The sequence below is a fragment of the Trichechus manatus genome, unplaced genomic scaffold, assembly GCF_000243295.1.
Source record: "Trichechus manatus latirostris isolate Lorelei unplaced genomic scaffold, TriManLat1.0 scaffold00113, whole genome shotgun sequence".
Lineage (NCBI taxonomy): Eukaryota > Metazoa > Chordata > Mammalia > Sirenia > Trichechidae > Trichechus > Trichechus manatus.
In genome coordinates this window covers 5,582,455-5,596,264 of record NW_004444049.1, presented here as the reverse complement: position 1 = coordinate 5,596,264, position 13,810 = coordinate 5,582,455, and the positions used below count along the sequence as shown (strand labels likewise).

Here is a 13,810-nt window from a genome sequence, read left to right as displayed (position 1 = left end):
GGGCGTCCCGGAGCCGCTGCTGCCCCCGCTGCGCTCCGCTGGGCCCCGCCGCGGCTCCTCGGGCTCCGGGCTCGGCCGCGGGGGATTCCCTGCCAGTCGGATGGGCACAGGTGAGGCGAGTCTGCCACACCCACTTCGATCTCAGGGGCTGTCTGTGGGCGGGGTCTCAGGGACCGCCCCCGCCCCCAGCACCCCTAGAGCAAGGGCTGAGTTCTATCCCCTGGCTCCACTCTTCCCAAGTCCAGCTCCACCCTGCCCACCCACATCTCCGAAGATGGAGGTGCAAGGACAGCAGTGTCCTCTCGGCGGGAGCAAAGCCTGGCAGACAAGGCGAGCACCGGCTGTTCCGCCTGGAGCCCAGGAAGGTTGGGCGTCTGCGCCGCTGTGCGCATGCGCGTTTGTGGAAGGGCGTGGGGAGAATGCAAGACTCAGAGCCAGCCAGGGGTCCGGGTGGCTCTGGACAGGGAGCCGTGGTGGGCAACCACGTAGCTCCAGGGACAGGACTTGCCCCAGTGACTGTGCCAGTGCCCTGTGCTCCGCGCCTGCCTCCTTCCTGGGCTGGGCAGCCCTGGCCCTTCTGCCCACCCGCGCTGATGACAGTGGTAGCTTATATGGGGTGCACAGGTCAATGTGAAGGCACACAGCAGCCTGTGAGGCACGCATCCCCATTCCAGAGGTCAGGAAACTGAGGCTCTGAGAGAATAGTGCTTTGACAGAGGTCAGGGCTAGTTTTATAAAGCACGTGTATACGCCAGGCCCAGGCTGGACAACTTAGGGCATTATGTAGTCTGATCCTCACACTTCAGGGGTTTCCAGGCTCAGAGAGATTAAGGGCTTAGACTAAAGTTGCACAGCCAGTGAGAGGTGGAGCTGGCCTCACTCCAGGCAGTGGCACAGAGCCACGGCTCTTCCCAACTGGACTCTCCCCAGGATTTCAAGAAATCAGCACCCTCTCTGTGGGCCCAGGGTTGGCTTGACTCCATTCTAGACCACGCCGGGGTGGGGCTGGGGAACCTATCATTGAAGAGGAGGTAGGGGATCTAGGAGGGCCTCCCACAAGCCTCAATTTTGTTAGGTATCTTCTTGGCTCTAGAACCTACCCTGGCTCTCTACCGCCACGAGAAGAAAAGTCCAGGCTCCCCGGCCGGGCTCTCAAAGCCCTCCCTGGCCTCACCCTTTCTGCCTTTCCCTCCTCCTGGGCCAAGCATGGAGTATATCTGCCTGGGAGTGCAGCACTGGGCTGGATGTCAACCGGAAGACATCAAGGCTGGGAAAAGTGAGCTTCTACTATGAGCCAGGGCCTGGCCCGGAGTCCCTGCTCTCAGCCACACCCCTTGCCCAGTCTTTCTGCCCCTCGTCTCACACCCCCTTGGCCGCTGTGACTAGAGGGCCAAGGGGATTCTTCTAAAATTCAAACCTGCTACATTACGTCTGTTATTTCCAAGCAACATGATAAATTATGTCCCTACAAATCTATTCCACCTGTGGGGGAGCGCGAGCAGCTACCTGGGCCTGTTTCCTCAGTGGAAGGCCGCAGAAAGGCCTGTGTTGCCACGGCAACCTGAAGGCCTGTCAACACTAGATGCAGGTGCTCCCCAGAAGGCTCCCACTCTGAGCTTGTTCATGTCCCCCATTCCCTGAATCTAACATTGGTTCATGGTTCATGGGCTAGATCCATCTCCAGTGGTGGCAGGCTCCCCTCCTCATCTCCTCTCATCTCCCTCTACCCTCATCAGGTCCCCTCACTCCCCTTGCTCCTCAGGACTGCCTCCTCCAGAGACTCCCTCCATCTCTCTGGTGCCCACTACCCTCCCAACAGCAGGACACAGGGGCCTGTGGTAAAAGGCAGATTGTCACAAGGTCCAGACCCCCTGCCACCTCCCTGTCAGAGAGCATCCTCTCTTTACAGGAGAGAGAGCCGGAGACAGCGAGACACAGCACGTCGGAAATGGCAGCCCCGTACGAGAAGGGGCTCCAGTGCCCCTCCCGCCCCCCACCGGGCAGCCTGCAAGGCCCAACTCCACCAGCCCAACGGTCCTGGGATGCCCGACTGGGAGCACTCAGAGAAGGTGGGGTCCGAGTGCCCCAGGAGCTCACGCCTCCCATCCTTCCAGGGGTGGCCTGAGCCCATAGGTGGGCTGCCTGCTCCTAACCTGGCCACTGTCTCTGCTGAGGCCACTCGAGCGACTCTCCTTTTGGTCCCAAGGTCATGGGCTCTCGACTTTGGTAAGATGGAACTCTGCTTAAAAACTTCCCACCATTCCCAGGCTCTTCCTGAGCTGGCTCCTGCCTGCTTTTCCAGCTTTATTCACTCATTCATTCAATACACATCTGCTGAGCCATGTGCTGGGGCTGCAGGCCTGTTGCCCCCCTCCCATCTCAGGCCTGAGACCCACTAGCTCTCATCTCTCTCCCTCAGTTCGTCAGGTCCTCTTCCTGTGGCCTGGGGCCTGTTACACACCGTTCCCTCTGTCCAGCACACCCTTCCCACTTGGTCTTCAGTGATCTCTTATTCACATTCAATATCCAGTGACATATCACCTCCTCTGTGAGGCCTACCCAGAATGCCCCAAAGCTGTGCAGTTATCACTCCTGTTACGCTGTGTACAACCCTCATCCCCAGCTCTTACGAATCTCTACTGTGCTTATTTGTGAGTCTGCCTCCTCCACCAGACTAGGAGCTCCCTGAGGTCAGGTCAATGTCCTGCTCATGTCTGGGTCATAAAATGCATTTCACACGTGGTGAAAGACTCTATTCTTATAATCCTGGCAACGACCACATGAGGCAATCACTATTATCCCCATTTTACAGGTGAGGAAACTGATCATTTACAGGGAGTTTAAAATAAGCAAGAAAAATGAGACAAAGGGAAGTGAAGATGGAATGGGAGGTAGAGGTCACTACACAAAAATGAAAGGAGCCCCGGTGGTGCAATGGTTACGTGCTAGGCTGCTAATTAAAAGGTTGGCGGCTTGAACCTACCCAGCGGCTCTGCAGGACAAAGCCCTGGTGATCTGCTCCTGTAAAAATGAGAGCCTAGGAAACCCTGTGGGGCAGTACTACTCTGTCACATGGGGTCACTATGAGTTGAAAATTGACTCGATGGCACCTAACAAATACAAAATGAAAATGGACAGAAGTTCCTGCAGGCAATGGCCTGAGAAACTGAGGTTCCAGGAGGTAAGTGACTTGTCCAAGGTAACTCAGCTAAGCTTTTCATTTGCCTGTAAGCTTCACGGTAGTAAGAGCTGGCAGTCCTGTTGGTTAGGAGAAGCAGCACAACCATTCCTGACTCTGAGATGAAGATGAAATTCCTACTGTGAGAGCTCATGGAGAGGACATGTCATGTGGTAGTTAGTGGCTCCCGTGACATGCATCACAGGGCAGTTTCCCATATGCCTCATCAGTGCAGGCTGACTGCACCCACCAACATGCAGCTCCCCAGGGGTCAGAATATCCAGGTGGGAGTGGGGTAGGGGATGTGGCTCCCCGATGGTGGGGCTTATGCCTGGAACAGTCTCACAGGGTCTGGGTTCTCCGTGAGGTCCCAATCTCTGATTCTCAGCCAGGCTTCTGACTGCAGGCATCTGGGAGATCAAGGTCATGCACCCTGGTGGGGCTCAGGTAGCAGCTGAGTGTGGGCTTAGGCTAGGGAAACCAAGCACTCAGACAGCAGCTGGGCTGGTGCAGTCCTGACATCCACTCAGACAAGGAGACAAACTTAAGTACGGGGCCCAGACTCTTATGCCCCTATCCGCTAGGAGTTCAGGGAGGACAAGGCCAGAGGGCTCTTCACAGTGCGGCCAGGGCCTGTTTTGACCTACACACCCGGGGTGACAGGGCCTCAAGATCTCCACTGACCCTTTGGCCTGGAACATTCTAGAGTAAGTGAATCCAAGCAGCCTCCTTGACCGTCCAAATCTCAGTTCAACCCTGCTGCACACCCAGCTTGCGGGAGTGCTCTGCTGGAGCAGGAAACGGTGCAGCAGACAGGAATCCAGAGCCCTGCTTCTGCAGTCAGACAGACCTGGGTTCACAACTCTGCTCTGCTCTGCGTCCTACATCAAACCAGTTAACATCTCTGTGTCTCAGTTTCCTCCTCTATAAAACAGAGCTAATAATAACACTCAGTTTATGGCATTGCCTGACACATAGGAGGTGCCCAGTAAGTGCTACCAGTTGCTATTACCAGCCTCAGAGATTAACTCTGGAATGTGGCTCAGGGTCACTGTGGAGGAGAAGACTAGGGTGGGGGCAGGAGGAACAAATCTAAATGGTTTGCTGACCAGGATTCTGGTCTGAGAGTAGCTGTGCTGGGTCCTGCCTTCTGGCTGTGAGCAACAGATAGGGCTGGGGCTCTAAAGATGGTCCCTCGGTTGTCATAGAAAAGTGTTACCCACAGATATGGGAGGGTGCAACCTTCTAGCCTCTGCCAAGGCCGGGCAGTGCTGAACTGACCCTCATCCCTGACACAGGAGTCCTGCTCTGTGCACGACCCCCTGGCTTCCCAATAGTTTGTACGTGAGGAACCCTTTCTTCAAGTGAAAGCTTCCAAGGAAGCTCACTAAGCATGGGCTCCAACCCTCCCTGGGTTCAAACCCTTAGCTGGGGGCTTTAGGCAGGTTACCTGACCTCCCGGAGCCTCAGTTTCCTCATCTCTAAAATGGAGATAATAATAACACATCTCTCAAAGGGTTGTTGCTTGGATGTAATGCCTGGCACACAGGAAGTGCTGCTATCATCATGCAAATCATAAAAGCTCAGAGCTGCCCTAGATGTACTGGAATGGCCCTGGATCCCTGCCTGCTCAGCCTTCACATCCCCACCCCCATGTACGGCCGCAGAAGGTGTTCCGGGCAGCGCGGTGTGGAAGCCACATGTCTGGCTCTGCCCTGCATGGGCAGTTTTCTTCCCTCTGGTACCAAAAAGAGGGATCATTCTTTTTCTTCTCTCCCTAGAGCCCACTGCAGGCACAGGGGTGGTCACAGCACTAGGAAAGGGTCCTTTTGCAGGCCAGGCCTGAACAAGGGAACCAGATTCTGGGCCCCAAGGCCTGGGCTGCATCCAGCTCAATCGTGGGTCTATAGGTCAGACCTCAGCTCTTGACCTGGCTCTGCCCTGCCTTAGCCTCAGTTTCCTTGTCTCTGGAATGAGGAGAATGCCTCCCCATGGAGCCCACAGAAGGGGCTCAGCAAGATCTTGCTGGGAGGAGACAGGGCCACTCACCATTGAGTATCGGGGGCGTGGAAGGAGATCCTAAGGGGGATGAGTCATCTGAATCCAGGTACCACGTGGCCTCGTCCATGCGGGACCTTCTCCTGGTGGGGGGGAAGGAACAGAGGGGTGCTGAATCTCAGGACTGTGGGGAGGCAGGTGGTGCTGGGGGGTGGTGAGTACTCAGCCACTCACCTCCCATTCTGGGCTTCTCCAGGCTTGGGGGAGCTGGAGCCCCAGGCCCAGCATGCTCGCCGCTCTCCATTGTTTGAGTCCTCCAGCCGCCGGGGGGACTGGCGGCCCCAAGCCTGGCCAGGCTCTACAGGTTCCACTGTGTGGGGCAGAATGGATGGAGTCTGAGCTGATGTCAGGAGCCCCATCTGTTTCCCCTCCCCCATTACAACAGCCAGGTTCTGTGAGCAAGTGCTTAGAGGGGGAGCCGGTCAGGCCTCATACCTCTCTCAGAGTGGGTCTTGGTTTACAGAGAATCAGGACAGCACTGGGGCGGGGAGGTGGGCTTGGGTCCGGGGGCATCTAGTCTCATCCTTCAGCCCACAGTGGCTGCTTAGTAGTTACTGGAGCAAACTGTCTGGGGGGTAGTTCTGCCTCTGCCATTAATTAGCTGCGTGACACTTACGGAAGCTACTTTTTTCCCTTTTCCCATCTCTAATAATAATAATATCTATCTCACAGGGTTATTGTGAAAAACCACAAAATTAATATTAGCAGAGCGTTTAGGGAAATGAACGACAGTGTCGAACAAGTGTTTGATTAAAATAATGATCAAAATGCTGCTTGGGGGACTCAGGGGCACCAGTATGGAAGGAGAGGGGAAGAAGCCAAGCGGCAGGGAGGAAGGCGCAGACAGTGGGTGAGACCCACCTCAAAGAACAAGGGAAGGGCATGGGGCTCTTACACTGGATGGCCCGGAACCGGGGGAACGTGGGCGAGTCCCCAGCCCCAACCTCAAAGACATTTCTCCTGCGGTCAAGGCCAGGCGACGCCTGCACGGTGATGCGATGCTTGAAGTCTGGGGGTGGGGGGAGCAAGGGGCAGATTTGCGGTGAAGGGGAGTTAGACCTCATCCCGGAGGGGCCTCAGCCGGCTTCCAGGCCATGTGTGACTGGGGCCAGCCCCACTGCCTCCCTGGCTCCCAAAGCGAGCCGGGGGACCCCCACCACCTTGAGAAGCGCGGCCGACAGGAGATGCCTGTGCCGGGCCGCCCCGCCCCTCGGGCTTCCCAGAACTGCCAGGCGCCGCGCCCTTTCCCGCCTACAGCCACTCCCAGACCGATATGCAAATATTTCCGCCTGAACCAGCCCACAGACAGAAAAAACAATCCTGGTCCTACCCCTTCGGCCTTCAGCTCACGGGCCCACCCACCACCACCCTAAACCAATCCCAGAGCGACCAGCCGAAAAGCCTGACCCCACCCCTCTGTTCACGCAGCCAATGGGCCCCGCGGCCCCGCCCTAGAGCGGCCGCAGCCAATGACGGGGCGGCGTGCCTGGGCCGCCCCTTACCGAGTGGCATGCTGATGCGCTCGCCGCCGTCGCGCGCGCGGAGCTTGCTACGCTTGAAGGTGCCGCGGCGGCGGCGCACATGCGGCCGGTCGCGGTCCACCTGCTGCAGCAGCAGCGTCAGCTCGCGCTCGAACACTTCTAGCTCCCACTGCGCCAGCAGGTGCTCGCGCCGCCGCAGCTGCTCCGCCTGTGACCGCTGCTCGCGCGCCGCGCGCGTCAGCTCCTCCTCGCGGCTCAGTAGTTCCTGCGCCCGGGGCATTGCAGACGGTGGGTCAGCCCAGCGCCCCTCACTAACTCTGCCCCATAGAGACCCGGGAGACTCTCCTCCCCAGCGTCTCCTCCCAGCTCCGGAACCCGGACCCATTGCACCTTTTCCTTGGCTCGCAGCTCGTCGAAGAGGCCCTGGATCTCGCGCTTCCAGCCTTCTTGCATGGAATGGAAGGAGTCCCGCGGCATTTCCCGCAGGACCTGCGTTTCCAGCGCCTCCAGCTGCTGCAGGATGGAGGCGAAGTCGGGCCTACGGTGGGGGTCCTGCGCCCAGCAGTCTAGGGGCACGACGTGGGGGGGAGACAATAAGACGGGGTCTGTGGGTGGGTGTGGCCTGGCCCAAGGTGCCCCTCCCCTCCCCGCTGGCCCGCCCCCTTACCGGCCATGAGCTGTGCGAAGGGCTCTGGGCAGGTGGATGGAATGGGCAGCGTAAGCTTGTTAACCGCCACACCGTACGCCACGGCAAGGCAGTCGATGCCACGGTAGGGCACCTCCCCGGTCAGCAGTTCCCACAGCAGCACCCCAAAGCTGTGGGCGAGACAGAAGGTCTGTGTCCCCTTCGCTGCCCACTCATCCTCACTTCACCACAAAGCAGGGGAGGATTAACCAGGAAGCACGGTATGCACCGGCTTACAGCAAGCAAGGTAGCCCGGGCTTAATTGTGGTGAAACCCATGTGAAGTGTGCACTACAGATTAGTAAGCACAATTAAACCCGTGTTTACTTTGCTGACTGGGTAATCCGTCCCTGCCCTAAAGCAACAAGAAGTCAGAAACAGTCCGGGTCCCTCTCCCTGAGCTCAGCCCATCTGCCCAGCCAAGGCTTTGGCAGCCACCTCTGCCCTCTGCAGTCCCATAACTGGCTCTGTCGGGCCCCTGCCCAGGCCGCACCTCCAGACATCGCTGCCCTTCGAGAAGGTGGAGGCCTTGATGACCTCAGGAGCCATCCAGGCATAGGTGCCTGCGGCACTCATTTGCGTGGTTTTGTGCCACTCACGGGCCAGGCCAAAGTCGGTGATCTTCAGGGTCTTGTGCTCCATGTCGTCACCTTCAATGGGCTGCAGCAGCAGAACTGGGGAAGAGGAGGGGCAGGCTGTGGGTGCTTCAGGCTCAGGCGGGGGGCGGAGGGCAGGGGAGGAGCTGACAGACATCCTGGCTGGGTACCAGGGGCACAGAGGTGAAGAGTCTAGACCGTCCCTGGAGAGCTCACAGCTGGGGGTAGGGTAGGAATCAAACAAAAACAATAGAGCTGGGGAAGCTTTCCTGAGGGTCTACTAGAGGCCAGGCTTTTACACACTGTCTCTATGTGGTAGATATTATTACCCTCATTTTAAAGATGATGAAACTGAACAAGGAAGGATTTGGCCAACCAAGGTCACAGCAAGTAAAGCTGAGATCCCAACCAGGTCTGTTGGCTCCAAAGCCAGTGTTCTAACTTCTACCTACAACTGCATTGAATTGGAGCCCTGGTGGCACAGTGGTTAAGAGCTCAGCTGCTAACCAATAGAAACTGAAAATATGGCAGTCTCTTGGCATCTGTGGCTGTGATCATTTACAAGTGATTTCAGGAGAAACTGTACGTGTCTTGTCATTTTGCTGAGGCAGGAGTGTGAGTTAGAACCTTCCACAGGTGAGGAGCAGGAGGGAACCCCTTGGTGAGAAAGAAAGCCCAGCCGGTCCCCCAGTGCCCACATCACATCATGTCTGGTGCAGTCACTCCCGGGGGAAAGACTTGGTTTTTTGGGGGGCTGGGGCCCCAAGAGATATCTACTGATGCAGTTGGCTGGGAAGAGAAAGGGAGGGAGCTAAAAAAGTGATGGTTCTTGGCTAGAAAGGAGGAGCTTGGGACAAACATAGGAGTGGATGGACAGACTTGGCAGCAGCTTGCAGATCTCTGGCCAGGACAAACATGGCTCAGATGAGAGAAGATGTTTTGGAGAAATGGAAAGAGGACAAAATTAGAATCATCAAGGGTCTTAACGGGTACCTCTACCTTTGTGGTTACAGCCGACTGCAAGTGGTATGCAAGTAAACTAGGTTTCAGAACATAGCTGGCACACTCCCAGCTCTCCTGCCCAGGGGGATAGTTCTGTGATGGGGGTCCCACAGGGTGCTGGGGTGGGCAGAGGGGAAGGAAACCTAACACGCCTGTGAGTCAGGGAAGACTTCTCAGAGGAGGTGGCAGAATTAGCCCAGGGCCGGGCCCATCAGAGGCCTCCGGGCCTAAAGCCACAACCCTCTGGCAGAGGGCACCCTGGCCCATACGGGGGCATCTGGCACTGCTGCCCATCCCCTCCCTGCCAGACTCCGTGTGTTGTCTTCCAGGGTCTCCATTTGGGACTCTTTCTGCCTCTCCAGCTGCTACTGCGCTGTATCCTTCAGGGCCTCCTCACCCTTGGCCTTTTCAAGGTTGGTGCTCCTCAGAGCCCAGCCTTCCTCAACCTCCAACCCCTTTCCCTCCAGCTGTCAGCCTCTCCCAGGTGCCTGCTACCCCCTGCCCACCAGCATCCCTACCTCGGGAGCTCTGAGTCAGACATCAGAACCCCCACCAGATGTCCACCCGCCCTCAGTAATCACCTTCATCATCCCACCGCGCCTGGCAAATCTTCCCACAAGTACTCCTAATTCAGGGAATGGCCCTGCAATCCACCCGCTCCTCTCAACCAAACGGGGCTGAGTTCCAAACGGTTAATAAAACTGAGGTTGGCAACAAAACCCATCTCACTGTGTTGTCGTATTAAATGAGATAACGCTCTTTATCATCTTAGCACGGAGTCTGACACTTAGCAGGAACCTAATAAATGCAGTTGCCCCAAAGATTCTGCCGCTAACATCGCTCACATCCACTCCCCTCCATCCTCTATTGCTGCCTTACTTCTGGCTGCACCGCAGCCTCTGCCTGGCTGCTGGAGGCTCAGAACCCGACCACTTACTTAGTAAGCCCTACAGAAGCTTGTTCTAAAGGAGTCCGGGGGCACAGCGGTTAAGCGCTCCACTGCTAACCGAAAGGTCGGCAGTTCGAACCCACCAGCCACTCCTCTGGAGGAAGATATGGTAGTCTGGTTCTGTAAATATGACACCCTTGGAAACCCTATGGGGCAGTTCTACTCTGTTCTATAGGGTTGCTATGAGTCAAAATTGACTCGAGGGCAACGGGTTTGTTTTTTTTTAAGCTCGTTCCAAAGAGGCACCGCAACAGCTGGGTCCTGTGAGTGGAGTTGGACCAGGCAAAGGTGTCTGTGTGCTGGGGTGGGGCACTCCTGCCACCTGTGGTGCCAGGGCTCAGCTGTCCTCTTGAAGACCAAGCCTTGCCACTTCTACTCTGGTCTCCAGCCACTCGTGGTACCCACAGACCAGCGAAGCACTTTCTGCACCAGTATCTCAAGGCTGGAAGGCCAGTCTCCTCCTTTTTCAGTTAGGGACACTGAGGCCCAGAGGAGCATCAACTCACCCAAAGTCTCAGAGCTTCTTGCACTTGCGGCCTTTCTGCTATCTTCTCCAACTCTACCTGACATCTGCTAAGCCTCATCCTCACCTGCATTCTCTTTTCTCCAAGCCCAGCTGCCTGCCCATGCCTTGAATCTGTGCCAACCCAAGTTGCTGTGCTGGTGTCTGATGTAGACCTCAGGGAAGGTCAGGGCCCTCAGAGGGAACAGGGCTGGAGACCAAGACTGGATCCTTGGCTTCTGAAAGGGATCTGGCCCCTCCCGCCAGACTGCCCTCTGTGGGGCTCGGGAGTGGCCTAGGCAGCTCACACTTCTTCCGCTTCCTTCCCATGGGCCCTACTTCTCCTTTCTGGAGGTCTGGCTAGGTCCCCAAATGGGAGGGGGATCCTTTGGGGGAGAATTGGGGGAGGTCAGGCCCAGGCCGGGCTGGCTGGTCAGTCCTGTGACTCGTGGGCCTGGAGAATTCGCCCTCCACTCCCCGCCAGGCCTCCTCACAAGGCCCCCATTGTCCAGGAAAATCACGGCATTGTTTCCTGCTGGGGCCCCCCCAGCCCAGGGACTCCCCCCGCCCCGTCCCACAGACAGCACCGCGGGCCTAGGACTGGGTCTCTGTAAGGTGGCATGCCAGGTTCAGGGAGGCTGCAGCTACCTTGCCTGCCCTCCTCCACCACCACCCAGACTCTGAGGGAAGCAGGGAACTGGGACAAGTGTGGGTGCGATCCCTGGCTTCTTCCTCTCTGGCAAACCCCCCCAACTCTTTCCTCCCCTGCAGGCAGCTGGGCCAGGGAGGGAGCAGGAGCTGGAGCAGGGGCAGGAAGCCGGCTCAGGGGCAGCAGGAAACGCAGGAAGCTGTGGGGAGGGTGGGGAGCAGGGGCCTGGACTATTGTTCCATTTTTTTCTGGAAAGAAATCGGAGGAAAAACATAGGATGGGAGTCCCCTCCCCCCGGCCTTTGGGGAATCCCCCTCAGGCTGGGGCAGGGAGTGGGGTCCCTACATGGCTGGGGCCCATGGGTCAGGCTGAGAGGTACCCCCTACCATGGACTTCTAGCCTAGGATGAGTGCCTGCCCCACCCCACCAACCCTGGCAAGGACCCAGATATCACTGGGTTCTGGTGCTCTGCTCCCCTCAAGCCCCTCATCCATGGTTAGCCAGGCCAGGAGGCTCAAAATATACCCCCACTCAAAAAAAAAAACCAAAAAAACAAAAAACAAGCTTCCATGCCTCTCCAGTGACTCCACCGAGCTCCGGCCCCCTCCTGCATTTTCCACGGCTCTCCAGCCTGTGCCTGGGGCTCCAGCAGGGTCCAGCCCTGGGGGCCCCTCTGCTGGGCTTGGTCCTGCCTTTGTGCCTTTGCTCTTGTCAGGCCCTGCCCGGACATGCTACTGGGTGCTCCTCTAAACTCTGCCTGCTCACAGCCTGGGGTGAAGCTTGCCTCCTTCAGGAAGCCTTCCTGAGCCTACCCCTCGCTTGTCTTGGGCCCATGATGGGGTGAGTGGGTGTCCTGAAATGGCCGTGTCCCCTTAGCCCAGCCACGCCCACGCCAAGCACTGATCCCAGCTAGACCCTCTTGATGATCCAACCCTCAAATGTCTATGCATGGCTGGCTGAGGACCCACTGTGTGCCAAGCAGCACATGCCAGAGCTTGCCTGGTCTGTTAAGCCACTACACCCTCGTGGTCACTCTGGGAGGTATCATTAACCCCATTTTACAGAACCTGAAACTGAGGCTCTGAGTGGAAACAACTAGCTAGAGATCCTGCAGCCGGGAAGGGAGGGGGGCCAGGATCCCAGCCCTGGTCCCCGCTGGTCACCACAGCTTTCCCCTTTGAGCTCTCTGTTCTGGGGGAGCTGCCCATCCTGAGCAAGAGGAGACGGGGCACAAAATTCACAAACAAACTTTAAGGGATGAGGACCCTAGCATCCAGGGACATCCATGAGGTGCTGGCCATGCTTGGGGAAAACGCTAATGGCCCACCTGGAAGATCTAAACATGGCCCAAACTGCAGCTGCGGGCAGGTCAAGGACTCCTGGGACCAGGGCAGGAAGGTGTAACCGATTCTGCTGGGTGTCTGGCTCTGCTCTGGGGGGCCAGTGTGGGCCCTTGGGTACCCTGGATAACTGGGACTCCCCGATGCCTCCAGCAGACCCTCAGATGGGCTCAGCTGAGTGCTGGCAGTAGGTGTGTACCTGGGCCGTGCCCCCCCCAGCCACGCCCCCGGAAACTCACTGTTGTTGGACTTGAGGTCACGGTGGATGACGGGCACCAGGGCCTCGCAGTGCAGGTAGTGCATCCCACGGGCGATCTGCACGGCCCAGTTGACCAGCACTTGAGGTGGTACGCGCCGCCCGGCCAGGGCCCGGCTGAGGGGCCCCCCGGCCGCGTACTCCATCACTAGGCACAGGTTGGGCTCCTCCAGACACACGGCCTTGAGGGCTATGATGTTGGGGTGCGCCAGCATGGCAAAAAGCCGGGCCTCCTGGCGCACGCTCTCAGCCGTCACACTGATGTCCTCATCGGGATCCTGGCGAGCCGCCTTCACGGCCACCAGCTCACCCCGCCAACTGCCACGGTACACCTTGCCGAAGCCCCCAATTCCAATCACCTCCTCCAGCCGCAGCTCCTGGAAGCTGGCTACCTCACAGGGGGGCGGGCCACCACCCCGCGACACATAGTTGGATGGAAAGATGCCCACCTGGTCGCCCACCTGGCCTGCCCACCAGCCCTCATCGCCAGAGATGGCCGCATCCCGGGACAGCACCTCCACTCGGTCGCCCTTCCGCAGGGCCAGTTCATCCTGCCCATTGGGCTCATAGTCGAACAGAGCTGTCCACACAGGGTTGGCATAAGCCGCTGCCTTCGGGGACCCCTCCGGCCGGCCCCCGCCACCACCCCCGCCGCCCCCATTGCCACTGCCATTCCAAGATCCCAGGGGACTCTTGAGGAACAGGCTCTTCAAGGGCTCCATGGCCGGGAGCTGGCGTCCGGGTGTGGGGGGGGACCTTCCCTGTGTGCCCCCGGCCCCCACCCCCGCTGGCTGCCGCGGCCCTAGTCCCGGAACCTGGGCATCCGGGCCTTGGCCCTCAGCCCCAGACCCACGCCCCTCTGGGGAGCCAGGAGTGTCGCCTCCCGGCCCCCCGCATCTCGGGCTTCTGGAGGGGGCGACCCAAGGCACTGCGGTCAGGCCCGGGGGGTGGGGCCCCAGGGCCGCCGGCGCCTCACCATGGCCAGCTCAGAGGTGCCCGCGCTGCTCTTGTCCGAAGCAGTCCTGGGAGCCTGGCTCGGGCGCCCGCCAAGTGTAAAGTGGAGCCCAAGAGGGGCAGCGCCTGGGCTCCGGCTGGGTCCTTCTGCGGAGTGGTGG

The 13,810-nt window shown here is 58.5% G+C and overlaps 1 protein-coding gene across 1 annotated transcript; it reads right to left on the bottom strand.

Moving 5' to 3' along the window:
* Positions 1-5,116: 5,116 nt before the first annotated feature.
* MAP3K11 (mitogen-activated protein kinase kinase kinase 11) lies at positions 5,117-13,417 on the bottom strand. The gene is made up of 8 exons (XM_023738207.1): positions 12,679-13,417; positions 7,895-8,075; positions 7,385-7,533; positions 7,108-7,283; positions 6,739-6,982; positions 6,132-6,245; positions 5,411-5,546; positions 5,117-5,319 (listed from the first exon to the last, which is right to left on the bottom strand). The coding sequence occupies exons 1-8, from the start codon at positions 13,415-13,417 to the stop codon at positions 5,190-5,192; spliced, it is 1,869 nt and encodes a 622-aa protein (XP_023593975.1). The 3' UTR covers positions 5,117-5,189.
* Positions 13,418-13,810: the final 393 nt, after the last annotated feature.